This window comes from Exophiala oligosperma, assembly GCF_000835515.1.
Source record: "Exophiala oligosperma strain CBS 72588 unplaced genomic scaffold supercont1.1, whole genome shotgun sequence".
NCBI lineage: Eukaryota > Fungi > Ascomycota > Eurotiomycetes > Chaetothyriales > Herpotrichiellaceae > Exophiala > Exophiala oligosperma.
The window spans coordinates 3976827-4002941 of NW_015622818.1; the positions used below are offsets into that span (position 1 = coordinate 3976827).

At 50.9% G+C, this 26115-nt stretch overlaps 11 protein-coding genes across 13 annotated transcripts; 4 read left to right on the forward strand and 7 right to left on the reverse strand.

Annotated features, from left to right (window-relative positions):
* Positions 1 to 1018: 1018 nt before the first annotated feature.
* PV06_01352 (uncharacterized protein) lies at positions 1019 to 2902 on the forward strand (the record flags this gene model as incomplete). The annotated part of the gene is made up of 1 exon (XM_016401950.1): positions 1019 to 2902. The coding sequence occupies one exon, from the start codon at positions 1019 to 1021 to the stop codon at positions 2900 to 2902; it is 1884 nt and encodes a 627-aa protein (XP_016269003.1).
* A 14-nt stretch (positions 2903 to 2916) lies between these two features.
* Positions 2917 to 4961, reverse strand: PV06_01353 (uncharacterized protein). The gene is made up of 3 exons (XM_016401951.1): positions 4267 to 4961; positions 3792 to 4170; positions 2917 to 3688 (listed from the first exon to the last, which is right to left on the reverse strand). The coding sequence occupies exons 1-3, from the start codon at positions 4575 to 4577 to the stop codon at positions 3047 to 3049; spliced, it is 1332 nt and encodes a 443-aa protein (XP_016269004.1). The 5' UTR covers positions 4578 to 4961; the 3' UTR covers positions 2917 to 3046.
* A 470-nt stretch (positions 4962 to 5431) lies between these two features.
* PV06_01354 (uncharacterized protein) lies at positions 5432 to 7688 on the forward strand. The gene has a single exon (XM_016401952.1). The coding sequence runs from the start codon at positions 5593 to 5595 to the stop codon at positions 6364 to 6366; it is 774 nt and encodes a 257-aa protein (XP_016269005.1). The 5' UTR covers positions 5432 to 5592; the 3' UTR covers positions 6367 to 7688.
* On the reverse strand, positions 7614 to 9773 carry PV06_01355. 2 transcript variants are annotated; one of them, XM_016401954.1, is made up of 4 exons: positions 9555 to 9773; positions 9160 to 9369; positions 8957 to 9088; positions 7614 to 8865 (listed from the first exon to the last, which is right to left on the reverse strand). In XM_016401954.1, the coding sequence occupies exons 2-4, from the start codon at positions 9352 to 9354 to the stop codon at positions 7930 to 7932; spliced, it is 1263 nt and encodes a 420-aa protein (XP_016269007.1). In that variant the 5' UTR covers positions 9355 to 9369; positions 9555 to 9773; the 3' UTR covers positions 7614 to 7929. The 2 variants fall into 2 exon arrangements, with proteins under 2 accessions (XP_016269007.1, XP_016269006.1); XM_016401953.1 differs by having other exon boundaries at positions 9160 to 9773.
* Positions 9774 to 10243: 470 nt separating this feature from the next.
* Positions 10244 to 11625, reverse strand: PV06_01356 (uncharacterized protein). The gene is made up of 2 exons (XM_016401955.1): positions 11437 to 11625; positions 10244 to 11384 (listed from the first exon to the last, which is right to left on the reverse strand). The coding sequence occupies exons 1-2, from the start codon at positions 11560 to 11562 to the stop codon at positions 10404 to 10406; spliced, it is 1107 nt and encodes a 368-aa protein (XP_016269008.1). The 5' UTR covers positions 11563 to 11625; the 3' UTR covers positions 10244 to 10403.
* Positions 11626 to 11853: 228 nt separating this feature from the next.
* Positions 11854 to 13733, reverse strand: PV06_01357 (uncharacterized protein). The gene has a single exon (XM_016401956.1). It carries the CDS (start codon positions 13550 to 13552, stop codon positions 11948 to 11950), a length of 1605 nt encoding a protein of 534 aa, XP_016269009.1. The 5' UTR covers positions 13553 to 13733; the 3' UTR covers positions 11854 to 11947.
* Positions 13734 to 13976: 243 nt separating this feature from the next.
* On the reverse strand, positions 13977 to 16447 carry PV06_01358 (uncharacterized protein). Its single transcript, XM_016401957.1, has 2 exons — positions 15244 to 16447; positions 13977 to 15194 (listed from the first exon to the last, which is right to left on the reverse strand). The coding sequence occupies exons 1-2, from the start codon at positions 15919 to 15921 to the stop codon at positions 14460 to 14462; spliced, it is 1413 nt and encodes a 470-aa protein (XP_016269010.1). The 5' UTR covers positions 15922 to 16447; the 3' UTR covers positions 13977 to 14459.
* Positions 16448 to 17246: 799 nt separating this feature from the next.
* PV06_01359 (mitochondrial genome maintenance protein MGM101) lies at positions 17247 to 18183 on the reverse strand (the record flags this gene model as incomplete). Its single annotated transcript, XM_016401958.1, has 3 exons — positions 17247 to 17288; positions 17353 to 17581; positions 17636 to 18183. 3 exons carry the CDS (start codon positions 18181 to 18183, stop codon positions 17247 to 17249), a joined length of 819 nt encoding a protein of 272 aa, XP_016269011.1.
* Positions 18184 to 18436: 253 nt separating this feature from the next.
* Positions 18437 to 18860, reverse strand: PV06_01360 (uncharacterized protein; the record flags this gene model as incomplete). The annotated part of the gene is made up of 4 exons (XM_016401959.1): positions 18437 to 18520; positions 18592 to 18656; positions 18715 to 18746; positions 18799 to 18860. 4 exons carry the CDS (start codon positions 18858 to 18860, stop codon positions 18437 to 18439), a joined length of 243 nt encoding a protein of 80 aa, XP_016269012.1.
* On the forward strand, positions 18471 to 22933 carry PV06_01361. 2 transcript variants are annotated; one of them, XM_016401961.1, is made up of 4 exons: positions 18471 to 19031; positions 19083 to 19719; positions 19771 to 21142; positions 21257 to 22933. In XM_016401961.1, the coding sequence occupies exons 1-4, from the start codon at positions 18995 to 18997 to the stop codon at positions 21266 to 21268; spliced, it is 2058 nt and encodes a 685-aa protein (XP_016269014.1). In that variant the 5' UTR covers positions 18471 to 18994; the 3' UTR covers positions 21269 to 22933. The 2 variants fall into 2 exon arrangements, with proteins under 2 accessions (XP_016269014.1, XP_016269013.1); XM_016401960.1 differs by having other exon boundaries at positions 18471 to 19719.
* Positions 22934 to 23427: 494 nt separating this feature from the next.
* Positions 23428 to 25985, forward strand: PV06_01362 (uncharacterized protein). Its single transcript, XM_016401962.1, has 3 exons — positions 23428 to 24102; positions 24156 to 24452; positions 24503 to 25985. The coding sequence occupies exons 1-3, from the start codon at positions 24075 to 24077 to the stop codon at positions 25909 to 25911; spliced, it is 1734 nt and encodes a 577-aa protein (XP_016269015.1). The 5' UTR covers positions 23428 to 24074; the 3' UTR covers positions 25912 to 25985.
* The last annotated feature ends 130 nt before the right edge of the window (positions 25986 to 26115 follow it).

The window sequence follows — 26115 nt, forward strand, 5'->3', positions numbered from 1 at the left end:
TATGCAGCTCCAAGGGATATCAAGACATGTGCCGCTATCCGGGAAATGCTACCAGGAGGAAATCCGCACCAACGTGCACTTTGATCGTCGTCATATTTACCCGCCGGCATCACCAACATGTCACTCAAACATCTTTGTGCCCAGCGACGTCACTTGAATGCTTAATTCATAAACAACATGTGCGCAGAATCTCGAATTCCGCCATGAGATGGAAACTGATCTGCCATCCAGCCTGACGCATTCTCCTGGATGGCTGCATGAAGTACATGTTGCGACGAATTCCTGTGGCTATGCCAAGAGTACTACGAGTTCAGGGTCGCTTGACGAAGTTGGTCAAGTGGATACAAACTCCGCCGGTGGCCTTGCAATGATACTCTCTGCACTGCCTCAGGAAACATCGCACGCGACTAGCCAGACGAGAGATCCCCGGTCCAAACATCCTGTTCACGGCATCACGCAAGAGTACGAGTACACCAGTAAATTACGCTTAGAACAACACGTATCTTTATCCCTTACATCATTGTTCATATCGCTGATTGCAGACGTCCAACTATCAAGCATTCCCGACCCGGAAAGCCTTGCGAGTCGGGCAGCAAATCTCGAGGAGTATTCGTATACGAGTTCGTCTCGTATTATCCATAGATCTCCATTACAGATATCAACAATGCCTTGGTCCATGCCCGCCTCGTGGTGGTCCCCCACACTACCCACCTGGTTGACTTGTCCCTGGATGAGTCGTTTACCGGTAGAATATTGGAAAATTACGGTTCCAGCGTGGCGTTGTTGCGAGGATGTGCTGCTTCAGCCGTACTCTGGCTAGTCGTTTATATATGCTTGATCCAAAGCAGGTCTTGCCTCAACAAGACTTAAAATGCAAAAAAACTATCAAGCATGCCGCTATCTCACATATGAACCAACTGCGGTACTTTTGCGCAAGTACAAACTCTCGCTTCAGAAGCTCACCTCTACCTAGATCGGCATATCATAATACCATCCGATCACCGAGTCCGAGAGCGCAATGAGGTCGGGACATGGATTGTTTTTAAGTGTTTCATCCTTGCTCTTTTGTATTCTTCCAGCCGACGTTCAAGCATTTTCACCCAAAAACGGCAGACTATCATCGACACTGTACGACTGGGGCATATATGGCCCTTCCCCGAGACAGTCTTACCACTCATCCGAACTTCAACCACCGCTTCTGAACTATGCTAGGTGGGATAGTCGATGCGATGATAGTTATACAGTGTTAGGACCCCGTGGCCGAATGGTCTCACAACCTGGACCAATGATCTTTGATGCAGAAGGCGAGTTGGTTTGGATGGAGGACACATATGGGCAGGCGTTGGATGTAAAGGTGCAGTCGTACAGAGGTGAACAGTATTTGACCTTCTGGACTGGGGTAGATTCTGGGACGTTCGGCACTGGAAGATATATCATGCTTGATCCGAGCTATCAGGTCTACAAGACAGTCACCCCAGCAAATGATCTTGAAGGAGACCTGCACGAGTTTGAGTTCACAGACAACGGAACAGCACTGGTGACCAGCTACCATGCCACGACCGCCGACTTGACACCTTTTGGGATCGCATCACCGGGCTGGGTATACGACAGTATATTTCAAGAAATCGATGTTGAGACCGGGGTCTTGATATTCGAGTGGCGTGCTTCCGAGCACTATGACATAATGGATACATTCGCGAGACGGCCAGACTCGTCGGATAGGGATGACAGGGCCATCGGGAGGGAGCGAAAGTCAGCATGGGATTTCTTCCACATCAATAGCATCGACAAGGATTCACAGGGAAACTACTATGTCTCCTCACGTTACATGCATTCCATTACGTGCATTGGACCCGCCGGCGACATCCTCTGGGTCCTTGGTGGCAAACGGAATCAGTTCAGGGACACATCGGACGGCAAGGCTACTGACTTCAAATTCCAGCATCACGCAAGGATTCATGAGAACAACACATTGACCATCTTCGACAATGGGAAATATGACTCAAAGTCGGACAATGCTGAGTATAGTCGTGGGATCCAAGTCCAACTCGACCTTGAAAAGATGACGGCAACACTGGTGGGCGAGTATGTCCACCCCAGCAAGATACTAGTCGGCAGCCAGGGGTCTGTACAGCTGCTTCCAGATTCTGGTCATGCCGTGGTCGGATGGGGATATGTACCGGCTTTCACCGAATTCGACTCGGACGGATCGGTGCTGTGCGACGTTCATATTGCACCTTCCATAACCTGGAAGCTTGGCTGGGTGAAGAACTACCGTGCGTCCCGCACTTCGTCCTGGGTCGGGAAGCCCGCGACTCAGCCGGACGTCTATCTGCGGCCCCGAGAGGGCAAGGTGTATGTTAGCTGGAACGGCGCCACCGAGGTGAGCCGGTGGCTACTTCAAGGACGTGAGGGACAGGGAATTCATGTCGACTTGGTTTCGGTGCAGAAAAAAGGCTTCGAGTCGCACATTGAAATCACCAATGACATGCCAACGTTTGTGCGTGTGGTCGCACTCGACAAGCAAGGCAATTCCCTTGGTCTCAGTGAAGAGTTGGACCGCACGGTCGGCAATGCTCCTTCTGAAGTCTTCAAGATCGTTGGCGTCGGCGTCTTTATTGTCAGTACTGTCTTTTTGGCCTGGGTGCTGAGAAGGTGGATCCCAGGCTACGAAAGAGTTCGAGAAGTGGTGCATGACATACAAAACAAAAGATTCAAGGGCGGCATGCTTGTACCCAAACGGCTTTCTATTGCGAAGAACGGAATTCAGGAGTCGGATGAGGACAATATGCAAGATGAGGAGGACTTCCATGATGACGTCGAGAGGGGATTGCTTTCTGGTCGAAGCGGTGCGACCAGTGTAGAAGAGCTTCAACCGTTGTATCGTCAAGACGAGGCGTGATGTGACTTGTTATTGGAGGACACGTTTCGGCAAGATACAGATATCGAGTGCACATTTGAGAGTATATTGAACCCACATACTTGGTGTCCTCATACGAATGAACCCGTAAGATTCTGTTCTTTTTCGGGGGGAACACAAATCTATCTACCACTCCACATCTTTCAGCAAAGCCATGCACGGATTTTGCTGGCCATTGACTCCGTGATCATCGTCGACACCTCCGGTTCCTCGTCGAGGAGTGGTCGGCTTTGCGGCCCATAATTCTTTTCCGATGGTTTTCTCTAGCTCGACGTGTTCGTCGAGCACGCCCAGAACCATCTTCTGGAAAGCGTGCACGCCTTCTTCGTGGAAAGGGTGCAGCGTCCCCGTCTCGAACACTCCTCGTTCGAGGTTCTCCTGCACCCGTTCGCACAACTCCAGATCCTCGTCGACGACCTTCCTGTAAAACTTGACCATGCGTTCGTAAGACTCGGGGGTCGAACGTGGCGTGTCGAGTTTGTAAACGTCGTACTCTTGTCGGGTGGTCGTGGGGGAGGTCGGCACCGAACGCATCAGGTGCATGAATCCCGTCCCCGGGTTGGGCGAGAAGTGGCCGGCCGGGAAAACGTGGGTTTGAGAACGACCGGCGAAACGTGACGAGTCGAACTTGTTGCTACTCAACACCGAAGCTTTGGGTTCGCTAAAGTGGGATATGTAGGTGTGTTGGTCCTGGCCGGGGGAGACGTGGTAGGTGTCGAGGTCGGTGGTCTTTGCCACGTCCGGGTGCGCGGTCAGACAGTGGTAGCACTTGCAGGTTTCCATATCAGTATACTTGCGATTTCAAGACCCATGAGAGTAGGGGGGAGATCGTTTCTTATACCAACACACACCCACACACACACCCACATACCTCGTTGTAATTGTCTTGCATCACCTTCCAATTAAAGGCTCCGTCATTGGTCCACGTAAAGTCATACTCGACCTTGTCCCAATCGATGCCGGAGTTCAAGAGGACTTGTTGTCGATCGAGATCCCCATACTGAGACCCCCAGGAGATGGCGGGGTCGGGATTCGCGTCGAGATTGACGTACACAAAACCGTTGCGGTCGACGTGGACATGGACCGGGAAGAGGTGGATGGCAGATGGATCAAAGGTCGGCACTGACTCTGGCGTGAACCGGGGTGCTTTGGTCAATTTACCGTTCAAGTCGTAGGACCATCCGTGATACTTGCACGAAAAGATGCGAGCCGTGCCTTGTGGTTCTCGAACGACAGGAAACGCTCGATGTCTAGATAGTTGGGGGGGTTGTTGGGTCAGGAATGGGGAGTTTTTCTTCATGGCTGTAGATTGCCGTTTCACATTGCTGCTATACGGGATCACACACCTGCATATGTTGTGGAAGCCGACTAAATCCCCTTCTTTGTTCTTGACCACCACGAAATTGAACCCTGCCATCTCATATTGTACAAAGTCACCCGTGTTGCGATATCGAGCCTTGTGAGAGACGAGGAACCATCGTCTGGAGAAGATAGCTCTCTTTTCTAATTGATATATGGAGTGTGAATGGTAAAAGGCAGCAGGGACTGAGATGTTCAAATCAGTTGATATGGACTTGATTGAGAGTCGTTGGACCATGACCTCGTGTATCTCAGAGACGGGATCATGATTGTTGTTGACGACACGCGTGCTGGACATTATGGGGCTCGGTTTTCGCTCCTCAGCTGGGTAGTTAATTCAACTTGCATATCCAATTGGAGAGGATCAGGGTCATGTATATATATATATATACATATACGTGAATGCTGGTCATTGAGCATCTATACCTTGATGAACGAAATGTCTCCATGGACCTTCTTGGTTGGGACATTTAGTCCGGTTGGACGATGTGTGGTGAGCCAATGGAGATGCTTCTTTTCGAGGGATTGCATATCTACAGTGCGCAATGGGCTCGAGACCTGACAAAGCCCGGTGTGTTCACCTCGCGACGTATTTGATTGCCGTTCAGCTTGGAGATGGATGGATTGTAAGTCTTATATTCGTATGGTGTGTGGACGGAGTACCTGGTCAAACCAAAGGAGGAAGTCGACGGATGCCGAGGCCAAAGCGTGCAAAACCCTCTAATATAGGTGGTTAATGTTCCGATCCATCCGGTGCTTTCAATCTCTATTCCGGAGCAGCGTTATCGTTTATCCGTCGTTATCCTTATCTCGCTTCCCCCCGCCTTCCTTTGTTACTGCTGCTCTTCTCTCTCTCTTCTTTTGTTTCTTCTAAACATCGAGTCCATTCCATTCCAACTCACCTTTTTCTGATACAAACACCATCATCCAGACCACCAAGAAACATCAGAAATGCAGAAATGATTTCCATTCGTAACCTCAAGCTGCGCATGACGCATGTTTGATATTTCTGTTACCCCATATTTTCTCAGCAGCGTGACATTGCTTCCATCACATGAGTCCCATTCTTCGCTTACCCTCGGAATCCGTGCCACCATCGAGATTGTTTTCATTACTTTCATTATTTCCGCTCCGCCTTACCACATGCGCCCTATTCCATCCCTAGACTAAACCCCTTTTTGACTCTTCAATCTTCACAAAACATCCAAGTATTCCTCAAGACCTTTTCTTACCACCATTTCTACCGAGTCTCTCCTTGTAACCAGCCCTTTATACCAAGCGTGATTGATAGCGTCGAATCAGGAGAATCAGCCATGTCATCCTCAATGTCCTCACAGCCACAACCTTACAAATTCATACCATCCGACTCCAAGGATGACTTGGACCACTTCATCGACATCATCACCGATTCCTTTGCAGCCACCGCACTCACAACATCGTTCATAGTGGACAACGATAAGACGCCGCCACCCTATCCTTCAGCACTGATCGACAAGGAACGTCGACGTAGACATTTCGCCGCAGGGATCCTTGACAGCGCTTCGTCTGGTGCTGAACTGGTCCAGGCAGGGAGCTGGTCCGCCGTAGCGTTATGGGAGCCGCCACAATTTCAAGGCAAGGCATTCATCGACTCGAAAGCTGACCCAGGAGCCCTTCTCACTGAATGGCGAGGGAAAGTCAGAGCTGCAAAGGCCAGATGTCTTGCGCTACCTTCGAACTCGAGTCCGTCGACAGACTCGGAATCTAACTCGACATCGGACTCAGATAAGGGGACCGAAGTACAACTCCGACCATTTTATCATTTATCGTTCCTGGCTCGAAATAAATCCGTCTCCAAGGTTGAGGGTAGCATAAATGCCGTCATGACTCCTTTCTTGAATCGAGCCAAAGATGAGAACGTTCCTGCTTGGCTTGAGGCTACTACTCCCCAGGCCGCGAAAATATATGAACATTTCGGTTTTCGCGTCGTCGAGAAGATCACCATTGGGAAGGGAAAGATTGATCCTGAGGGATGGCCAAGTTTAGATGGTCAAGGAGAAGGTGTGACGGCGTGGGCGATGGTATATGATCAGCATTTGAGGGATTGAGTGCTTCGACCTTGACTTTTCATCTTGGTACGACAATGTCTTGAGCTTCGGTCTTGCGCGAGATCGCACTCGGGTGGCCATAGGTTTGTCACCTGCAAAGACAGTCAAGCAAGGGAGGGGACGTTGACTCACATCACGCTCTTCCAAACAACGGGTATCTCCTGCTCGGGGGTCTCCTAGCCTACGCTGGAAAACGCGACTCATGACGAAAGGACGACTTGCTCGAAAAGAAACATTTTGGCTTCAGCATGGCCAAGGATTCTTCCCGTGGCTGGTTGTCAAGTCGAGGTGGCGCAACTCGGTGATGTTTCACCTTTGTCAAATGGCACAAGACCATGAGGGAAGTCGCATGAGGCGAAGAATTCGGGATCTTGGCGAAGCTGTGTTGTATGGTCGATACTGAGTAGGTGACAAGGCTTCTTTGGACCATCCATCGCCTTGGTCACCGCCTCAGAAATTATCACTACGCGTCCGCGAGGACTGCCTACCTAATTGATCCTTCACCTTTTCCATCACCGCCCTCGCGCGCGCGCGAAAATAATTCGGTCCCTATTTGTTTTTGATACCTCGATTTTTGCCTCCAACGGCAGACTTCTCAGGGGCCTCACCCATACAGGGTCATTCTTCGGCCTCCGTGTCCCAGTGGCACGGACTCAGGTCGTCGAGTTGAACCGTGGAGGGTCGATCCTTCTGAGGAGCAGTCTGTTTGATACCAAAAAAATTCTGGAGAGTCCTGTCTCCCCTTCAACTCCTGAAGGGGAACTCGGGGTCCGAATCCTTAGAACCTGGGGCCTGGGACCTGGTTCAGAGGACGCATCTTGAAGTGGCTCGAAGGAGGTTTTCTGACTCCGAAGGAGGGTTTCCCCTCCGGGTGTGGTTAGTTTTTGCCGGTCTCGGTGAATTCTCTTTTTTCTTTTTTTTTCTTTCTTGCGCTTGCAGAGACCACCTACAGAATGTTATGGAGTGGCCCTTGAGGTTGTTTGTTCCTGTTCTCTCAATGACCACTACTCCGTGTTCGATCCTCGGCTTGGGCCTCTTTTTTTCCCCATCTCGTATCAGTAGAGAAACCCCTCGAGGGTGAAGTACTTCAGGGACAAGTCCAAAAGACAAAGACACTGTTCTCCATCGCCCTTGAATGGAGAGATATTGAATAGTGATACGGTGACGGCCGACGACCATCCCCTGTTCTGCGGATGGGGGATGAATGGGACTAGAAAAAACAATCATGTCAGAGTAGCAAGGTGAGATATTGTGTGGTCCAATGCAGATTTGATAGCCCAAGTCACGGGCCTACCAAGAACCCATCTTTTGCTCTTTTTGATATCTCTACATGGCAGAAGAAAACGAAGGACGCCAATGAATCTGCACCCCCGAATACCTATCGGGCACATACCCCCAGATAGCTCGTATCGAAGAGAGGAAAGAAAAATTCATCCATGATAAGCCCGACTGAATGTAGGTCATCATCTCTCGTCCTCATCCCCCGCCCAGTGTGTTTGTATTCATATACACCCTTCTTCCCTCTCTGTTTCCCACACCTCCCGTACGAGTACGGAGACCGACTCATTTCACATTCCTCACTACATCATCCAACGCCTCTGCAAAGTACTTGACATTGCCGGTGTTGAGACCCGCCATACTGATTCTTCCATTCTTGGTCATGTAGACGTGCCACTTTTCGCGGATCGCCAGAACCTGCGGTTCGCTGAGACCCGTGAAGCTGAACATGCCGATCTGACTCGTGATGTGATCCCAGTTACCGGGTGTGCCGAGTCTGTCCAGTTCCGCCTTCAGGCTCTTTCGCATCTCGATGATCCGTCCAGACATGGTCCGCAGATCGTCCTCCCACTGGCCGAAAAGTCCAGCGTCGTTGAGGACCGTGCTGGCGATTCGTGCACCGTAGGCAGGGGGGTTGCTGATTTCACTCCGTTGTAGGATGGCCAGCTGACTCGACACGCGCTTGGTGATGTCCTGCGCTTTGGCGCTCGGCGCGGCAACAAAGTGGAACGCACCGGCACGCTCACCGTAGAGACCAAAGTTTTTGGCAAACGACTGGGCGATGACCAACTCAAACCCTTGTTCCACAAAGTGTCGGATCGCCCAGTTGTCCTTGGCCAGGTTGCCCGAGGCAAAGCCTTGGTAGGCACAGTCGAAGAAGGGGAAGAGCGAACGCTCACGGCACACCTGCGCCACCTGTTTCCACTGCTCTTGCGTCGGGTCCACACCGGTAGGGTTGTGTGCGCAGGCGTGCAGGAGCACGATGCTGCCCTTGTCCGCCGCTTTCAGCGTACTGAGCATACCGTCTAGGTCGAGCATCTTTGTCTTTGCGGAGAAGTATGGGTATTGTTTGATGGGGAGGTGGACGTTTGTGAAAATTTGATTGTGGTTGGCCCATGTCGGGTTCGACACGTAGATCGTCGGTGACTGGAGGAATTTCGAAAGGAACAGACCACCTAGATGGACGGCTCCGGTGCCAGAGATGGTTTGCAGTGAGCATACCTGTGTGTGTGTGTGAAAGACTGATTAGCATTCGAACGGACCAGTTGGGAGTATCACACAAAGTGGGTGTGAGGGAGGCTGCTGCGCATACCCGTCCTTCTTTGATGGCAGGGCTGTCTGATCCAAGGATCAACTTTTGCGCCGCCGATGTAAAGTCTGCAAGACCGGCGATCGGGAGGTATTCGTGGTTCAGATTGGGGTCATTTCGAAGAATCTCATCGGCCTGTGTCCATTGCCATGTCTTGATTAGTCTTGGTGCATTCCTTGAACGTTGCTGGCGGAGTGACCACCCACCTTCTTCACAACTGGCAAGACCCATGGTTTTGCATTGTTGTCTCTGTATGCGCCGATGCCCAAGTCAACCTTCTTTTCATATGTATCTCTGCGGTATGCTGCCATCAGACCAAACAACGGGTCTTCTGGAGCCTGTGGCACCACATTGTCGCTGAAGCGAGTGACCGCAGCAGCCGATTCTCCCGTAGAACCCATGGTATGTTGATTGACCTGAGAGAGACGAGAAGCGGCGTTATTAGATTGAGACGAAAGAGAGTGGGAGGAAGATTTGAGCGGTGAGGACATGTTGTTTGTGGAAACCAGACAAAGTGGCGTGGTGGTCACCTCCGGTTTCACGATTCGTGCCGGGGAAGGGAAAAAAAGTGTCGAGAGGGACGGATGGAACTTGTACGTACCTGTGTGGACTGTGGGCGGACGGAATGAACGTAATTAAGCTTGCGATGCTGGCAAGTCTTCGGTAAAGCGGTGGAAAGGTAGCGAGGTTAAGTCTCAGCACTGAATACAAGTATTTAGATGATGCTTCGGAGCGCAGATATGCTTGTGATATCCTGACTTGGCCAATCTATCCGTACGAAGGACTCTCAGTACGGAGTAATGAGGTACTTATTCAATGGCCATCAGCAATTGGGATTATATGGCACAAGGCGCGCGTTGCTGCAGCTGAGGCATTCAACAGCCCAATGCTCTCTCCACCCACCCCGAATGTGTTGGAGAAAAAGTGGTCTTAGGTACCCGTGAGCACCTAGAAAAAGCCAATAAGGCGCGCCTAAATATCGTCTGACCGAGCAGTACTTTGGTGGAATTAGGATAGGCCATCTTATGCCTACAGGTCCCTACCAGATACAGCCGTTTACGTCTCTTGTAAGTTGGAAGGTAGGTACTCGGGCTTCATATATCTTCATGACTTTTGATTTTGATGGCAGAGTAGCTATTTCTCACATCTTTGATTTCAATGGATCCCTCTACTACTGCACTCCGTACCCCTCCATGACTCCACCGTCGTTTCTCGGGCGTCACCGGGGCAAAGGAGCATCCGGGGAATACCATCCTTTGAAGGTACTGTAAAGCGGATGTATACGGGGTTGGACGCCACCAGCGGTACCAAATCTCGGCGACTTGCCCGTTGACTTCGGAAGTATCGTATGTGTAGGCAAATATATGTGTACATGAATGGTAGATGTCGATTCACACGCCTTGGTGAGATGTTCAATGGGTACCGTTGTATAGCCACTCTCGACCTTAGCTTAGAATATCAAGTCCCAAACCACCAAGAACGAACAGAAGCCAGCGGTGGCATAAAACACCAACCGTGCTGTGCTCCCTCTCTCACTTGCCTTCTTCAACTCGCGGTTCCCCTTGCGCACATTCTCATCTGTATTCGCGGCATCTGTAACAAGACCCCCAATCATCTCTCCCTGAACACTCAGATGTCCGACCAAGGTCTGCTGTAAACTGCTGATCTCCATCAGACTCTTTTCCACCTGCGTAACTTTGGCCAGTTGATTGTTGAAATGCTCAAAGATCCCCTTGTTCTCTTCTTCGAAGAGTTGTAGCTGTTCTGCAGATAAATCTTGCTGCCCAGACTGAGCTGGGTCGTTCCAAGGCTTGTACTCGTCGTGTCCTCGCAGATCTTGATTGCCATATATTTCCGTAGGAGATGCAGTCAACGTGGCATCTCGACTTGTGTTCACACCCTTGTTTCTCGGATCGTAAAGTACGCTCATCTGCTTCTGGCGCTCGCGATCCAACCGTTTCTCGACCATCTCTTGCTGCATGGTGATAGCATCCTTCAGCCTCTTGCCTAGGTACCACAGCACGCCATCTCGAAACGTCTTTGTCGTCCAGGCTCGTCCTTCATCTTCCAGCTGCGCACTCGACTTCCCGGCGTCCGTGTTATCGCCGTCGCCAGCTGCCCAGCGCCATAAGATCCCGTTTGGTCGCCCATATCGTTTCTCTAAAACCCTTTTCGCGGTGTCGTGCTGTAGGTCAACGGCGGAAGAGAGATCACTGATCCTGCCATTGATTTCCCGAAGAACTGAGGATGTTTCCGAGTCGATCGCTTCTCTCTGCGAGTCGTTGAGGTGCTCAGGGATTTCCCACTCTTGTGCAGAGGACAGAGATGATGGAGGCTCGGTCCGACGGGAATGGCGAGGTGGCTGTGCCGTTGATAGATAGGGTGTTCGGAGGGCTCGTAGGTACCTAAGAAGTGACAAGATGGATTGATTCTGCAAGAGTGAGCATTTAAAACACCGCCAGAAGGGCATCGAGGGGGCGTACTATCTGATATGCCTCCTTCAGAAAAGCGTCAAGGTTGGACGTAAGGTCTCTGGTTCGGCCGATCACAGATTTTGACGAGTGCTTCTCGACCAGAATGGAGGATAATGTCACAGAGAGATCTGTCATGGCACAAAGTACTTTGGGAAGAACAAATTTACAAACATGAGCACCCACAGGAAAGATTCAAACCTTTGCGTCGATAATGCTGTTCATTGAACACGTCGCGTCACTTTTTGTGGCTTCTCCAACTCGGCGGAACCGCGAAAGCCTCGTTAAAAGTGACAACCTCGCCATGTCTAAGGCACCACTACACTACCTCAGGTACTCTGTACGTCTTAAACCAGAGGACTCTAGAGTGGTTTAAAGCACCTACTGCTTAACTCTATTCTAGGAGCTTTAATCTTGAAACACCATCTTGTCCGAATGATTTCTATTTGGGTGTCGTCGCTGTTACGCAGCAGTCATGGAAAATACTCTAGCCGACCCATTCAATAAATATACAAGCGCCTTGTCAGGACCGTTTCCCCAACCCCAGAGAGCCATCCCATACTGTATCATCGTCGTAGGCTATTCCTCCTGAAATTTGTCTCCCGAGAAAAATTCCAGCGGCTGTAGTAAACACAGCGAGCATGAAGAAGCCGTCAAACCATCTTTGTACCCAGGCGGGCTCTAACAGTCCAGCCCCGAGCGCACTGTTGATCACACTGCCCACTTCCTTGGGCATCATACCCCTGAGCATAATGGCGGAGCTAATGACGTACATCCCACTGATTTGACTGATCAATAGAGCAAAATTAGTCTTTGTGGCATGAAGCACACCCGGCATGAAGCGAGCAAAGAGGTGGAACGTTTGCGTGACTGCCGTGAACGATGCCAGCAACATAGCCCCAGAGAGGAGGAATGAGATCTGCTGGGCCCAAGAGACCTGGTCGAGTGAGGGATACACGTGCCGCGCAAACAATGCAATTGTATACGTGACCGGATCTGTGTCGGAGGTTGTGGAAGTCCATGAGGACATGCGCCGGATTATATTGACGGTGGTTGTACAAATTCGGCAGACGCAGTACAGCGCAAAGATATAGGAGAATGTGAGAGACAACCGGCCCATGGTTGTAGTCGCCTTCAATTGGGTAGCACGCCGGGCGCGCATGATAGAGAGTGATGTCTCGAGTTCAGAAGACATGGTTTCCAAACCTGACAACTCGAGTTCCAGAAGGTTTCTTTCCTGCGTTTGTTGGTCTCCTCTGAACGAGTTGATCGTTCGTCCCCAGAAGTTGGTAGTAGGACTTTCCAAGGTCCTCTGTTCTAAAGCTCTCAGCTTCTCTCTCTTCTCTGCAGCCATGTCTAGCGTTGCGTCCAGTCCAGCCTGCTTCCGAGTGATGTCGTTTTCGGCAACCGGTCTCACTCTAGGCCCAAAACATTGCCAAATGGCACTGACAGAGGCGAAGCCGGACAGTAATGCCATTAACGAGACACCCGTGATTCCCAGTCTATCTAGACATGCTTGGAACAAACCTTCATGTCGGCTGAGACTCTCGGTGATGCTGGCTGATGAGGGCAGTAAAGCCCCAATGGCCCAGAATCCTACTAAGAACGCGGCGTAACCAGCAAACTCCATGACCCAAGCGAGGCGAACTTGGTGTCTTTTTTGTCCTCGAAATTTATAACCAGATTTCGTTACAACTGAAGATATTCCCAACAGCGGAATCGCGACCACCAGGAGACCTAAAAGGCTGACCACGGTGATCTGAAGTGCAACACTTCTCGCAGTGGGATTGAACGAATTGGATATTTCACAGAGTAGTAGTTCTGTCAGGACGGCCGACAAGGCTATAGTAGAGGCGAATGTGCTCGCTGCGATACGGCGTGCAAGCTGCTGAGTGGCAGGTTCGATGGATGACGTCGCCGGCCGGGGGAGTCCTTTGTAACCATCGTGGGCCTGAGGGTAGGATGAGAGGAGAGGGTAGACTTTGCGATAGGCGACAAAAGTCAGCACTGCGAATGTCGCAATGAATGGAAGAGTCGAAAAGGCTGCCTTGGTGCCAAATTGTTTCGAAGGGTTGAGGTAGTCGGGGGTGCATTCGTCACAGTCCTCGACTGGGCTTGTGGGCAGCATTGTTGGTAGTCTGCTCTGGTCGGCGCAGAGGCGTAGTATTGCAGAGCATAACTCAGTCACTCAGTTCATCGAGGAGGAATGGTGATCGAGGGCAGAGGCCATCAAGGGGTTTGGAGAGTCGCACGCCGTTGTTGGTACACGTACGCTGTACCACCATTATATGTAGTATTTAGCGACAAGGGTTGAACGGGCGCAGGGGACGAAATACAGTCCCTGCCTAATGATATGCCCTGAGGAGTGCCCGGCCACTAAAAGAATATCTCCGGAGCTGCAGAAAGATGAACGCGCTATCGATCCGGAGCACCAGTGATAGCCGCCGATAACACGATAACCCTGCACACCCGAGCATCTGGTCAGTCTAGATGCACGCACTAATCAAATGGCTTGTTTACGATGTAGCTGAGGACCGGAATTGAGAGAAAAGTTATCTTGGAACCTTCAGCGGTCATATTGAGATGTCTTTGTATTTAAATGTGTTTGGTAGTACCCAAAGTAGTCTACTACCACTGTCTTCTATGGCCACCCTCCTGTTGCTTGAATACCTTACAATCGATGCAGACAAAGCTAAATGCCGTGGTGGTTTGCGTTGAGCAGCTGTGTCTATATTTCACACCAGCATAAGCCACCAGGGGTCGTAATCTGACAAGGATAGCACCCAATATCCCAGGGATCTGATGCTTGCTCGGTAGAGTGGGCCGGCTTCTCAAGATGAAGTAGTGGTATACATATGTCCATTTGCAAGGAGAATCGATGTCTTCCGCAAAAGATGAGATTCTGCGCAGTGGGATCAGGGCTGCTCCAACAGTGCGCTTTGCATGAGCTGTTCTAGTTGACTTCCGGAAACCCAGATGGGCGTTGACCATGGAAGAGTAGGAATTATCGTGGCCAGAGGATACATCCGAAAGTGTTATCGAGAAGGCGACCGACCATGGCTCGGTGACCTTCTTTGTGGCTTGTCTCGCAGTATATCCGCCAACCAGGGCGTCGTCTCTCTTACAGACGGCCGTCGTTCCTCCACGATCCTGGGCACCAACAGGTGAATATCCTCTTCATCAGAGATAGCCGCCTCGCTGTCTGCTTTCTTCGCGCCATGCCTAGGTGATTTGGGCGGTTTTTCGTCCCAGTCTTCCGCAAGAGCAGCAATACTCGGGCTTTTCATGGCCAGGTCTGCTCGTGGGGCACTTTCTGTGCTCAGATATCCTATGGGCAACGCAAAACTTCTTTCGGGAGAATCTTCGTCGGAGGTTATGTCGCTTTTGGCTGAGGTGACCCGCGTGAGTGGTCCACCATACGTGCCCTTCAGAATACCCCGTTTAGGTTGACCGATCGCCTTTACGACGGCATCGGCCTCTTTTTGAGTTGCTTCCATCGATATTGAAGTGCTGTTGGCCTGAGCGTACAGATGATTACCTCCAGCCGACTGGGCATGCTCAAGCATACTGCTATAGAGACTTCGACCCGTGTCCATTTGCCGTTTCTGTTTCTTCTTCATCCTCTTCGATGTGGGTCGGACAACAATGACGGGGACAGGAGAGTGTTGTAGGCAATATTTGGAAACCGAACCAGGGAGAAGCCCTTGCATGCCTCCCAGGTTTCTCCCTCGCGTGCCGACAACCAGTACTTGGGGTCCGTATAGCTCAATCTAAATTACTGTCAGTCAAGGCATAAAGCATCCTATTTTCCAAGCTCACCATGCGCTGAAAGATCTCTTGAACCTTTCCAACAGCCAACTCCATGATGATGCTAATAGCCTTCTCCTCCGAACTGTTTTTTTTGACAACGCTATCCAGTAGCTTTTGTGCCTCTAATCTATACTTGCCATGGTCGTATGATGTTTCCCCTGGTCGTGCATCTTTCTCAATCACCCGAAGGCAAACGATCATGTCCCCATCGTCGACTAACTCGTCTAGCATCCACTCTAGCGCATACTCGGAATAGTCTTTTGCATCTGTCCCGCACAGAAAAGTCCTACTTTGACGGTTGTGTGTATAGTCGCGATGCTTGTAGTTCAGGGTAAAGGATTCTGTTGATGCATCTCGATTGTCGAAGGTGTCGAACGAGACACCACGTTGGTAGTTTATGGGAGGAGGGGGCGACGATAGTCTTCTGGGCACATTGGAGGACATTCTAGCCGTGCCCTGTGCGACACTCTCCCTTCTAATGATATCCTCTGCATCCGCAGTGTGGAAGTGTATCAGCGATTGGCGCCGTCCTGTCTCGGGCTGATCACTTGGTTGTTGAGGTCGAGGAGGAGGATTGCCTGCGTTCTTCCAGAGCTGTCCAAACTTCAAGTCTTTGCCATCTTCCGGCGACACAGGTCGTTCCGATCTGGATGGCTCCGATGGCTCGTGCGCCTTGGGGGGAGCCATCTTTTGAAGACAGGCTACGCGCGGGGTAGGACTGGACTGTATTCCAGCAAATAAGGATTGGGGTGGGTTAGCGACGGTTATGACCTAAAGGCAGGGGGCCTGGGAGAGACCAAGTGTGGATGAAGGGACTACCACGCTCGTCACTGAGGAACCGTCTAGGCCTTCAGGGTTGTCAGCACGGGGAAAGAACTGCTCTCCTTCTGAGAGACAAGCGGCGTGGCGATGGAGGGCGCTCCGAAGATGTCCTGGCCTGGCCGGCGTGAAGCTGCATCAGGTCAGAGGTCAGAGAAGAGCCAGAACACAACATGGCCGGCAATCTGAGGCTTTTCAGGTCATGACCAGCTCGACGGGCAGGCTTGGCTTTCGAGCTATATCTGACTCAAGTGTTCAATTTGAGGCGAGGCCTGCGGGGCGCGAATGCTGTCGGAAGATGGTGGAGAGACAAGCGGGAGGGAGGATTTGTTGTCGGGAGACGATTTTTAGGACGAGACAGAAGTGAAAGCTGCCATATTGCCATCATTGTTGCCCACAATGCCATTTTCTAGGAGGCGCAGGCTCATTACGACTTATTTTCTCTAAGATAGGCACTTCAAGCCGGGTGGGTTCCCTGGCACTCTACGTGGTTCGGATAGGCGGTCCCAAACAGCTAGTTGTGGCTTTTGGGGCTGTCGCCACAGCATGTGCTTTCTCGGCCTCTCCGAGCATGCTTATGCTGACTCTTATTAGGATATGCCATCGTTATATACCTAGCTACAGCCCATGAAAAACGGAACAATGCTATATGCTGATCACGGTGGTCCTATGAGATTTTAAGACCCGTGATGCCTTTCCACGCTTCGGGGTCAGTATCCTAGTATTTTTATATTGACATGGCCGAGTTTATGTGAGAGACGACCTCGAGATATTCAATACAGGATGTGTACACAATCAACTCGGACAGCACCTTCAGCCTCGGTTGCAAAGCCTTGAATAGATCATGCAATCAGGCAAGCCATGTGCTCTTCACTCTGCCAACGAGATGAGATATGCGAGGGAGCTGCTCTTCTAGAAAGAGGCCCTATAGAGTAGAGAGATGCCATGGTTCTGAATCCCACAGCACTAACGGACTGATATCACTTGCCGACTCTTGATTGGAGATCCTTGGTTATACTGTCGGAGATTGCAAGGGTGATATAGCATCTCCCATTTGGCGATCCCACCATCGCTGGTGGTGTTGGTAGTGAAAGGGGCGCAATGCCTCTCGCATCTAGAGGCTGTTTTATTCTCGTAGCAAATGCAAGACTAAATAGACCTTGGTATCTGAGGGAAGTTTGCTGTGACCACCATCATCTCTTGATCTCTGCATACGGATACGAAATTGGGTCGCCCTGAAAATACATCGTGGTCAATACCGGTTGGAATGTGCAGATCCGGAGGGGAAGGATAGCTTACCTTGCGCAACCATATCTTTGTCCGCTTCTTCGTCCCTTGGTGTTCTACAAAGACGTCCCTGGCATATTCTGCCTTCCACTTTCGGATGAATCGCGGATCCCAGAGTTCACTCGCAACCCCCAAATCTTTGCAACACCGCATCATCGCATTGGATTTGCACCCTTCAGAAGCAGTCGGTATGCCATCCTTGTTGAAGTAGTCTTGCTCTCCTCGCGCTATAGATACCAGTCTGGTGTGGTGTCAGCTACTGCAGCAGCTTAAACCTTGCGTATGTCTGTCTCACCTGCCGTGCGCCAGTAATGCATATTCTCTTGTGACAGCCTTATCAGTCACGATGGTGTCTCCCCTGGGCGCGAGACCCCATCCTCCTGGCCCAAATGCTCTATTCAGGATGCGTCTATATTTTATTTCTGGCAGGTATATGATGCCGTCTGGTTTGATCTCCACATCGTCTGGACTCAGCGGCGCCATAAGCACGTCTGCCGCTTCTTTAGAAAATGGCTCAGCAGAGAGCCCATGAAACGACTTCGACCAATCGACATGCGCAGGATCCTCCTCTTGTATCTTGAGAGGCTGTGCGTCTGGCTGGTCAGGGGATTGGTCGTTTGGAGGTGCATTGGGACTAGCAGTGGTCTTCGTAGGTTGAGTTGCGGTGGCCTGGGCTCTCCGAGATAAAGAGCTCGTGAAGATGGCGCGGGAAGGATGGTGGAGTCGTCTCGAACGTCGGACGAAAAGATAGGAGGACGAACTTGAAAGATCTGGTTGCAGTGAGGGAAGAGTTGCAGCACGTACACCCGACAACTTGAACGGTAGTCGAGGCAATTGCAACATGATTAAACAACGAACAAAGACAGTCTCCAATTGCTCTAAAAAAGGAATGACCGAGATAGCTTGGAGACGAGCGTGAGATTATCGTAGTAGTACAATCGAAGAAATGAATGGAGTTTCTGAAAGAAGTTGGTCAACAACTGGAGAATCGCGACGCCATCAGTGATGCAGTGACGACCAAAAACACCAGATCCCGTGACTTATGTTCGTCGAACGAGCAGAATCAGTTTCTCTGCGCACTGTCTCCAGAAAGATTCTATTTCTCTGACAGAGCAGTGTCTTTACTCCGAGTGCGTTCCTCGTTTCCCTTGCGCTTCCAACACTGTCTAAAAGCCTCCATCTGTGGTTGTTCATCAGTATCTAGAAATCTGGGGTTGCCGAGGACCACCGGAGAGCGAGCAGAAAACTCACTTCATTCCGACAAAGTCTCCAATCCTTCTTGTCGTAGTAACAATCGTTCATTCGGAGCTGTTCCTCTGCGGCACTGCATTAGATTTACATTGCCACAGTCGGCGGATGGAGGCTTCGGCATACCAGCACAGCCCGTACTGAAAATCCTTTGGTCCCTGTCGACGATATAATCAGCGTCGCCGTATTCAAGCTCATCTAACGACATACCACTCATCAAGTTCATCATCGTCATCGACCTGAGTCTTTTCTACCTTTTGTTCGCCGGACATCGCGACTTGTTGTTGTGACTTGGGATAGAAATACAAAGGAGGAAGAAAGGTTCAAGTTCTTTTCGAAAGGTCGAGTGCCGAGCTCCTCATCTTCTTTTCTCACCACATTACGACTGACAAACCCGCCACCCACCATGGCTACGAAACGGATGAACGTTCTTGTCTACTCTGGTGCGCTCACTCAGGAAGCATGGCGAACCAATCAAAATCTAATGCTCTCAGGAAACGGAAGCACCGTTGAATCAGTTCGACATTGCCTCTATACCCTTCGAAGGCTGTTGTCACCCAACTACGCTGTTATTCCAGTCACTGGCGATATGATCATCAAGGAGCCTTGGACAGCAACATGCGCCGCTCTGGTCTTTCCTGGTGGTGCCGATCAGGGGTATTGTAATACCCTTAATGGCGAAGGCAATAGGCGAATTCGTCAATTTGTTGAGCGCGGTGGCAAGTACATCGGATTTTGTGCTGGTGGCTATTATGGTAGCAGTCGATGTGAATTCGAGGTAGGCGACAAGCTGATGGAAGTAATTGGCGACCGAGAACTTAGATTCTTCCCTGGTGTTGCCCGGGGTTGTGCATTTCCAGGTTTTGTCTATCATAGCGAGAAGGGTGCTCGAGCTGCGGATCTGAAGGTCGACAAGACTGTCATATCAGCTGGAACTGTGCCCAATGTCTTCAAGTCCTACTACAATGGAGGCTGTGTTTTTGTGGACGCACCAAAGTTCAAAAACCAGGGTGTCGAAGTCCTTGCGAGCTACACAGAACCTATAGCCGTGGACTCAGGTGAAGGTTCTGCTGCGGTGGTATATTGCAAGGTCGGTCAAGGTGCAGCATTACTGACGGGTCCACATCCAGAGTTCGTCTTTCTGGGGAAGCCAGCTGATGACTGGTCACTGACGAAGCCTAGATTCGCATCAGCCAACCTGGAACCCAAACCAGAGGTTCCAGGGTTCTCAGAGGTGATCAAGACTCTAGCAGCCGATGAAAAACATCGAATGGATTTTGTTAAAGCATGTTTGACCAAACTCGGTCTTACAGTGAGCGACGAACAAAATGTACCCTCCCTCTCTTATATGCACCTTTCCTCTTCCAGGCCGTCCGACACGAGACAGTTATTGTCTTCATTACAGCATCTCATCGAGAAAGACGAACAGCAGGAAAACTTTCTAAGGGACGAAAACGATACATTTCACATCATTAAACCTTCGTCCTGGAAGATGGAAGACTTAGCGGCGGCGTTGCCATTGCAGGCTGATAGCAAGAAATCTGCTGACCAGCTCGATGGCAGCTCCGATCGAATAGTCGACTATAATACGGTTACCAAACATATAGTTATTCACGATGACACACAGCCAGAGTCCAAGTCAACGCCATATTTTAACCACCGTGCATTTTATGCAAACCTTGAACATTACCAAAGCCAGCTTCCTGGCAGTTCAACGTTTGGCGCACATTTGCTTTACGGCGAAGTGGTGACTTCGACAAACACATTACTCGAAAAGAACACCAAATTACTCCGGAACCTCCCCCAAGGCTTCACAGCTACAGCCACAGTACAAGTTGCTGGTAGAGGCCGAGGATCCAATGTGTGGGTATCGCCTGCCGGTAGCCTTATGTTCAGCACTGTCATCCGTCATCCCATGGCCCAGATGCAGACTGCGCCCGTCGTATTTGTTCAGTACCTGGCAGCGATGGCGATAGTGCAAGGAATCAAATCTTACGATGGCGTGCGTTACAAAGATATGCCGATCAAGCTGAAATGGCCCAATGACATTTTTGCGTTGGATCTCGAGAAAGCCAAGGAGAATGGAGGTGATAGAAACGGAAACTACACCAAAATTGGCGGCATCCTTGTGAACAGTCACTACAACACCAAGGAGTATATTGCAGTTTGCGGAATTGGGCTGAATACTGCCAACGCTGCTCCTACCATTTCCTTGAATCAGCTCGTACAACTTCTTCCGCGCAAAGTCGAGCCATTTACACTGGAAAAGCTTCTGGCCAGGATTCTGACGGTTTTTGATGATCTCTATGCACGTTTCCTGGTCACAGGCTTTGACGAAACCATGGAAAAGATCTACTACGAGCATTGGCTGCATATGGATCAAATTGTCACGCTCGAAGCCGAAGGTGGCCAGCGGGCACGCATCAAAGGGATTACGCGAGATTATGGCTTGCTTATTGCCGAAGAGCTTGGTTGGGAAGACCGAGAGACTGGTAGAAGGTGGACGTTACAAAGCGACGCCAATAGTTTCGACTTTTTCAAGGGCCTCGTGAAGGTATGTGACAGTTCCAGCGAAAATCATTGGTTCGAAGCCGAATCCGCGGAAATGCATGCTCATCATCCCTGCCGTCGAAGAGGACAAGTGCTAACAAACTTATACCCTTTGCAGAGAAAGCTCTAAGTAGAGTCCGAGTCCAAACAACATCGTCCAAGGAGGGAAAGCAAGTCTATCTTGTGCTCAGCTCCAAAAGTCAGCATTCATTTCGACGAAGACGCTCCTCCGTCAAAATATGCTGACTGGACTCGGTGTTGGCGCACTAACACGGAGCACGAACACCCGAGGGTCGCTTATCCCGAAAATCGCCCAAGGTGGAATTCGTTCTGTAGCACATAGGCATGGCAAAAGTGGACTCTTGGATCACTCTGAGCAACTACGAAAGCCAGAGTCGCTGGAGGCGCGTTATTCAAGAGCGTGTTTGCCTTTTCCTCTTTCATCACATTGACAACTTGTCACCTTGGCCCACTACGTGCCCAGAGAAAGAGTATGCAAGACAAACCTTTGGTGAGGCTGGTCGCGTGCACTACTCTACACCGCAAGACTCCGAGCTCTGCAAAGGTTGAGACCATGCATGAAAGGGCCTCGTGTTGGAGGGTCTCGACCAGGGACAACTTCTCCTTAAATTCAGTTGGTTACGGCACGTCAAACCAACTTCGGCTCGGCATGGTATCAAATGCAGGGCATCGGCGATCTCGTTACTACGCTCAGCTGGAGATATGTTCCGACACGAGACAGCCTCATGGTGGTGCCAGCATGTGTCTTGTATCATCCAGGAGAGAGGCACCAGAAGAGGCAGGTTGCATATGCTGTCAAACGATACTTTTTCTCACCACAGCCAAGGTGGACCGTTGATGTGTTGCCGCAGTCAATGAATGTCGAAGCCAACCCTTGTTGCCCTTTTTGGCGGATGCTGGTTACCACGCTCGTTCCCAGCACGTTTGCAACATGATCACCGCCATTTCCCCGCCCAGAACAGTACAAGGAAGAGCAATCACCGTTGCAGAATGTGTCGGAGTCTGTCAGTGCCATGTGCTTCGTCAATGCCTGTAGCCTCCTGAGTTTCCCTGACTCTGTCGAGCTATTGGGCCCGCGGAGGGGTGAGGTCTAAACATGCTTGTAAAGGTTTCACTGTTAACTTGATCGGCGACGCTCTGTGACCTTCGGGTGACTGAGAAGTGGGTGCTACCCGTCCTCCGACTGGGCATTGCTCTTTGCACGCCGCCGAATTCCACTGGAATTGGTCAAATTACTGGAATTCTTCAACCCCTGTCAAATTTTGCCCGAGGCATGCAGGCTCACTAGTCGCCAGGCTGGGGTTGCAAGGACGAGGTGGTAGCATGGCGTGATGCCTCGTTGCACTGCCCGTACCATTATTTTCCCTGCCGTCCGCGCCAGTGGGAGGCTGTTGAAAGGCCCAGGGTCTTGAGTGACAGACAGCCATGGGTCGAGTAGCGTACCGGCTTCCACTATTCTTGCCAGGATGGTGATCTGCCCATCCTCCCCCCAACGGTCTTGTGAGGCACACCGTATGGATGACTGCAGCGTCGAAGTTCGGTACTCTCGTGCACACTGTGACTAATGCTGTGTAACACAAAGGACCATCAACGGGATTCTTGTGTTACATGTCGAGACGTCCTTGCAATTCTTTCCGCCGCAGACCTCGCAACCAAAGCTACTCCGATGCACTTTGAATGCCCAGTAATTGCAGCCGACAAGGGTCCAAGTCCGGGCGTGGCTTTGTATGTATAGTACAGTACATATAGAGAGGGTCACCTAGGCGAACAATGCACTAATGCACACCAAGCGAGCGTCTGATGGTAAAAGCTGCACCTGCATGTTTGCTTCTGGAGCGCTTCATTTACGTGTCCACCATGAGAGTTGTCTTGACGTAATTCTAAGCCAGGATCAAGCTTTGCAAGTGAACATGCATCTTTATCTCTATCTCTCTCTCTCTCAATCACGGCGTCGAGTGTAAGGCTTGTAGATATTTACCAGAAAAATGTCGCTAGGCAGAGTCCCACTTCTCACAACACGAGTAAAAAGGCACGAGACAACTTTGGATAGGGTGGAATACGGCTGTATGGCATCGGCCGATGTCCTCGTATTGTTATGTATATTCAGCCACTGAACGAATTGCCCTTCAACGAATCACCCGAACACTGTAGAATCCACCCCGACATGAAGGTGGCGAGGCGGGAGGATATCCCCGTCGACACATCGCATCATCTTCTCCACCAGCCTGAGATCTCGCTCACTACGAGTAGAATTTTACTGTACCCTCTCCATGAGTTACCAGTCGTCAGTCGTACCTTCTCACGGACCATCGAGCCGCGCACCTTGGTATTACCATCTCAGATCGCGATTGTTCACTTGTACAGCTTGTACAGGTTCTAACAGACCACCATATCTCAACGTGGTCTTATACTTGCGTCATTCGAGGAGTGCCTCCTCCCAGACCTCGTCCCTGCAGCATCTTTAGCCGCAACGAAGCGAGTCCAATCGCCTCCAGCCTCGTCTAGCACCCTTAGCCACGGTAATCCTACTGTATCTTACACCAGTGCTCCAAACAGTCCTGCAGTGATTGTCAACCACTCCATTTCGAGCTTAGACCTCTTCCACCACGACAGTACGAGTACAGATACCCTGGCCCTTGGTCAGTCCTGACCTCCGCGCATTCACGTCGTGCGAACTGGGAAGCAGACCGCCTTGGTCCAGCTACATCATACGCTCCTGGTCTCATTCTGGTCACTTTCCACTTTTCCCGCCTTGGAGGGGTCTCGCTGTCGGAGGTAACTCCACGGAAGGAGCCATTGTAGAAGTACTAAAGGATCCCCTGCCTCCATGATCTGGCAGAACACCAGCGTCTTTTAGGGCTGCTCGGTGCACATTGGCCTTTTGCCTTTGTGACTCTACTTGATCTGCCGTCATCATGGAGACCGTTTTCATCACAATCCACGGTGTGTAGTGTACAAGCGCCTCTCTTCTCTTTCCACAAAGCTAACAGTGGTAGACCTCTCCCGTGATGCTCGCATCAAGTATTGCTCAGACTCTATTGAGGACATCTTGGGGTACCTGCCTAATGAGGTTATTGGCAAGGCCTGTTGGGAATACTTCCATCCTGATGAGATCCCATTTGCGCGCGAGATTCATGACCGTGGCATTGAGCTCGACAAGGCATCTGTTATGAACTACGCTAGAATCAAGCACAAGAATGGCGAATGGATTGGGTGTGAATGTGTGTTTACTGTTGTACACGATGTTCTCGTGGCGAGCACTGCCATCTATCGAAGGGGTCCAAAGGCGCAACGTAAGTCAGAGCATCATTCTTCGAGACACCATGGACTGACTTGGGTGTAGTGAGAGCTCTAGCCGGAGCCGGGATACGCCGCATATTCTCTTCATCTCCTCGAGACCCTCGCTATCACATGTTGTCGTACTTGTCCAACAAGTTCAATGAGCAACCAAGCGCCCACCTACCAGAGCCCAGAGCTGCATTGTTCCTCAATCGCTTCACTCGCACCTCCACCATCATGTATGCTACCAGCAGTGTATCAACCATCCTTGGTCTGGACCCAGAACAGATCATCGGCAAGAGCTTCTACTATTGCGTGCAAGAAAACTGTCTTCAAGACGCAGTCAAATGTCTCGAAAGCGCGAAGGCTAACGACTCAATCGCCTACTTGAGATTTTGGTATCGCGACCCGTTGCAACGAGAGAGCCGAGCACATTCGGAAGCCTTGCCGGATGACGAGAGTGATGAAGACGAGGGAGGTGTTCCACTTAGAGGCTCTGAGACATCCAGCTCAAGTGTCTCGATGGCTGATGCCTCGACGCCACGTCCCATTCCCGCAGCAGCGGTCAACGGCTCCGGGCCAGCCATAATGGATCAGCAAGGCACAAGCACTTCCTCAACCTCGGGTACCACTGAAGGCAATGTGCGCGGCCTCTTCGATAGCCCGAACCTAGGCCGCAGAGGCTCATCCCAGACACCTCCGGAAGATCTTCAAGCAGGACCGTTAGAGATTGAAGCTGTGGTCTCTTGCACGTCCGATGGACTCGTTGTGGTTCTGCGCAAGGCAAGCCCTCTCGTGCCGCACACCCTGGAGCCCACAGACACTCCGTATTACGCTAACGGTCTATTTGCTTCTCCCTGGGCCCCGGAACCAATTATGCCCTCTATTGCTGGGCAGACTCCTTTGTCCCCATCTACCTTGGACTCCGGAGTCGGGGCGCAAGACTTGGTCAATACAGGCTTCATGGCTGCTATCAAAGAGGTGGCCGTGTTCGCCTGGTCCCTTACCGGTATCAATGGCTCGCTGGCGCAGTATGCACGTGGGAATGCAAGTGGTGAAGCCCTGCCCCCTGACGGTCTACCAGTCTGGGATCCAAATGCTGAGGTTGATGAACGACACAACGAAGAATACAATGGCTTCCTTGGAAGTACGCACCGGCCTACCCAAGGTGAAGGTAGTCTCGGTGGACCCAAAAAAGATGAGGAATCAACCAGTAGTGAGGACGAGGTGGTTTGGAAGCGAACTCCAATACTACCACCCTGGCGACGACCGAAGAGGAGAGCACATCAAGATGCTTTCGGCGGTGATTTGCATGATGGTATGGATGGCGGTGCTGAAGATGGCGGCAGGAAGAAACATGCCAGGTCGCATGATAGTTCTGGCACAGGCTCCGGATCTGCTGGTTCAGGGTCAGGTTCAGGTTCAACTTCCGGTACAGGGTCTGGAGCTGGCTCTGCTACAGGATCAGTCTGAGCCATAAATGCTCGAAGCGCTTTTCAAACAAATAATCTTTGAGGAGAAACGATAGCTACATACCTTCATTTTCATTGATAGGAACGCTTCATTGACTTCAGTCGCATCTTCCTGTGAAGCATTCATCCATCGGGTCTCACGTGATCTCGCGTCGTCTTGGAGTAAATGTTCGCGTTTAATCTGTTTCGTGTTGGAGAATCCGCA

Bases quoted from the DNA above. Each gene is read 5' to 3' on its own strand.
- PV06_01356 (XM_016401955.1), bottom strand. From the start codon at position 11,562: ATGACAGATCTCTCTGTGACATTATCCTCCATTCTGGTCGAGAAGCAC. The intron at 11,385-11,436 runs GTACGCCCCCTC...TCACTCTTGCAG, and splicing joins TGAAGGAGGCATATCAGATA to AATCAATCCATCTTGTCACT.
- PV06_01362 (XM_016401962.1), top strand. From the start codon at position 24,075: ATGGAGACCGTTTTCATCACAATCCACG. The intron at 24,103-24,155 runs GTGTGTAGTGTA...TAACAGTGGTAG, and splicing joins CGTTTTCATCACAATCCACG to ACCTCTCCCGTGATGCTCGC. The intron at 24,453-24,502 runs GTAAGTCAGAGC...ACTTGGGTGTAG, and splicing joins AAGGGGTCCAAAGGCGCAAC to TGAGAGCTCTAGCCGGAGCC.
- PV06_01361 (XM_016401960.1), top strand. From the start codon at position 18,995: ATGGCTACGAAACGGATGAACGTTCTTGTCTACTCTGGTGCGCTCACT. The intron at 19,720-19,770 runs GTTCGTCTTTCT...GACGAAGCCTAG, and splicing joins CTGACGGGTCCACATCCAGA to ATTCGCATCAGCCAACCTGG.
- PV06_01354 (XM_016401952.1), top strand. From the start codon at position 5,593: ATGTCATCCTCAATGTCCTCACAGCCACAACCTTACAAATTCATACCA.
- PV06_01358 (XM_016401957.1), bottom strand. From the start codon at position 15,921: ATGGCTCCCCCCAAGGCGCACGAGCCATCGGAGCCATCCAGATCGGAA. The intron at 15,195-15,243 runs GTGAGCTTGGAA...ACAGTAATTTAG, and splicing joins AAGAGATCTTTCAGCGCATG to ATTGAGCTATACGGACCCCA.
- PV06_01353 (XM_016401951.1), bottom strand. From the start codon at position 4,577: ATGTCCAGCACGCGTGTCGTCAACAACAATCATGATCCCGTCTCTGAG. The intron at 4,171-4,266 runs GTGTGTGATCCC...CCAACTATCTAG, and splicing joins GGCTTCCACAACATATGCAG to ACATCGAGCGTTTCCTGTCG. The intron at 3,689-3,791 runs GTATGTGGGTGT...GAAACCTGCAAG, and splicing joins TGCAAGACAATTACAACGAG to TGCTACCACTGTCTGACCGC.
- PV06_01357 (XM_016401956.1), bottom strand. From the start codon at position 13,552: ATGCTGCCCACAAGCCCAGTCGAGGACTGTGACGAATGCACCCCCGAC.
- PV06_01355 (XM_016401953.1), bottom strand. From the start codon at position 9,444: ATGTCCTCACCGCTCAAATCTTCCTCCCACTCTCTTTCGTCTCAATCT. The intron at 9,089-9,159 runs GTGGGTGGTCAC...CAATGGACACAG, and splicing joins TCTTGCCAGTTGTGAAGAAG to GCCGATGAGATTCTTCGAAA. The intron at 8,866-8,956 runs GTATGCGCAGCA...ACACACACACAG, and splicing joins CTGCCATCAAAGAAGGACGG to GTATGCTCACTGCAAACCAT.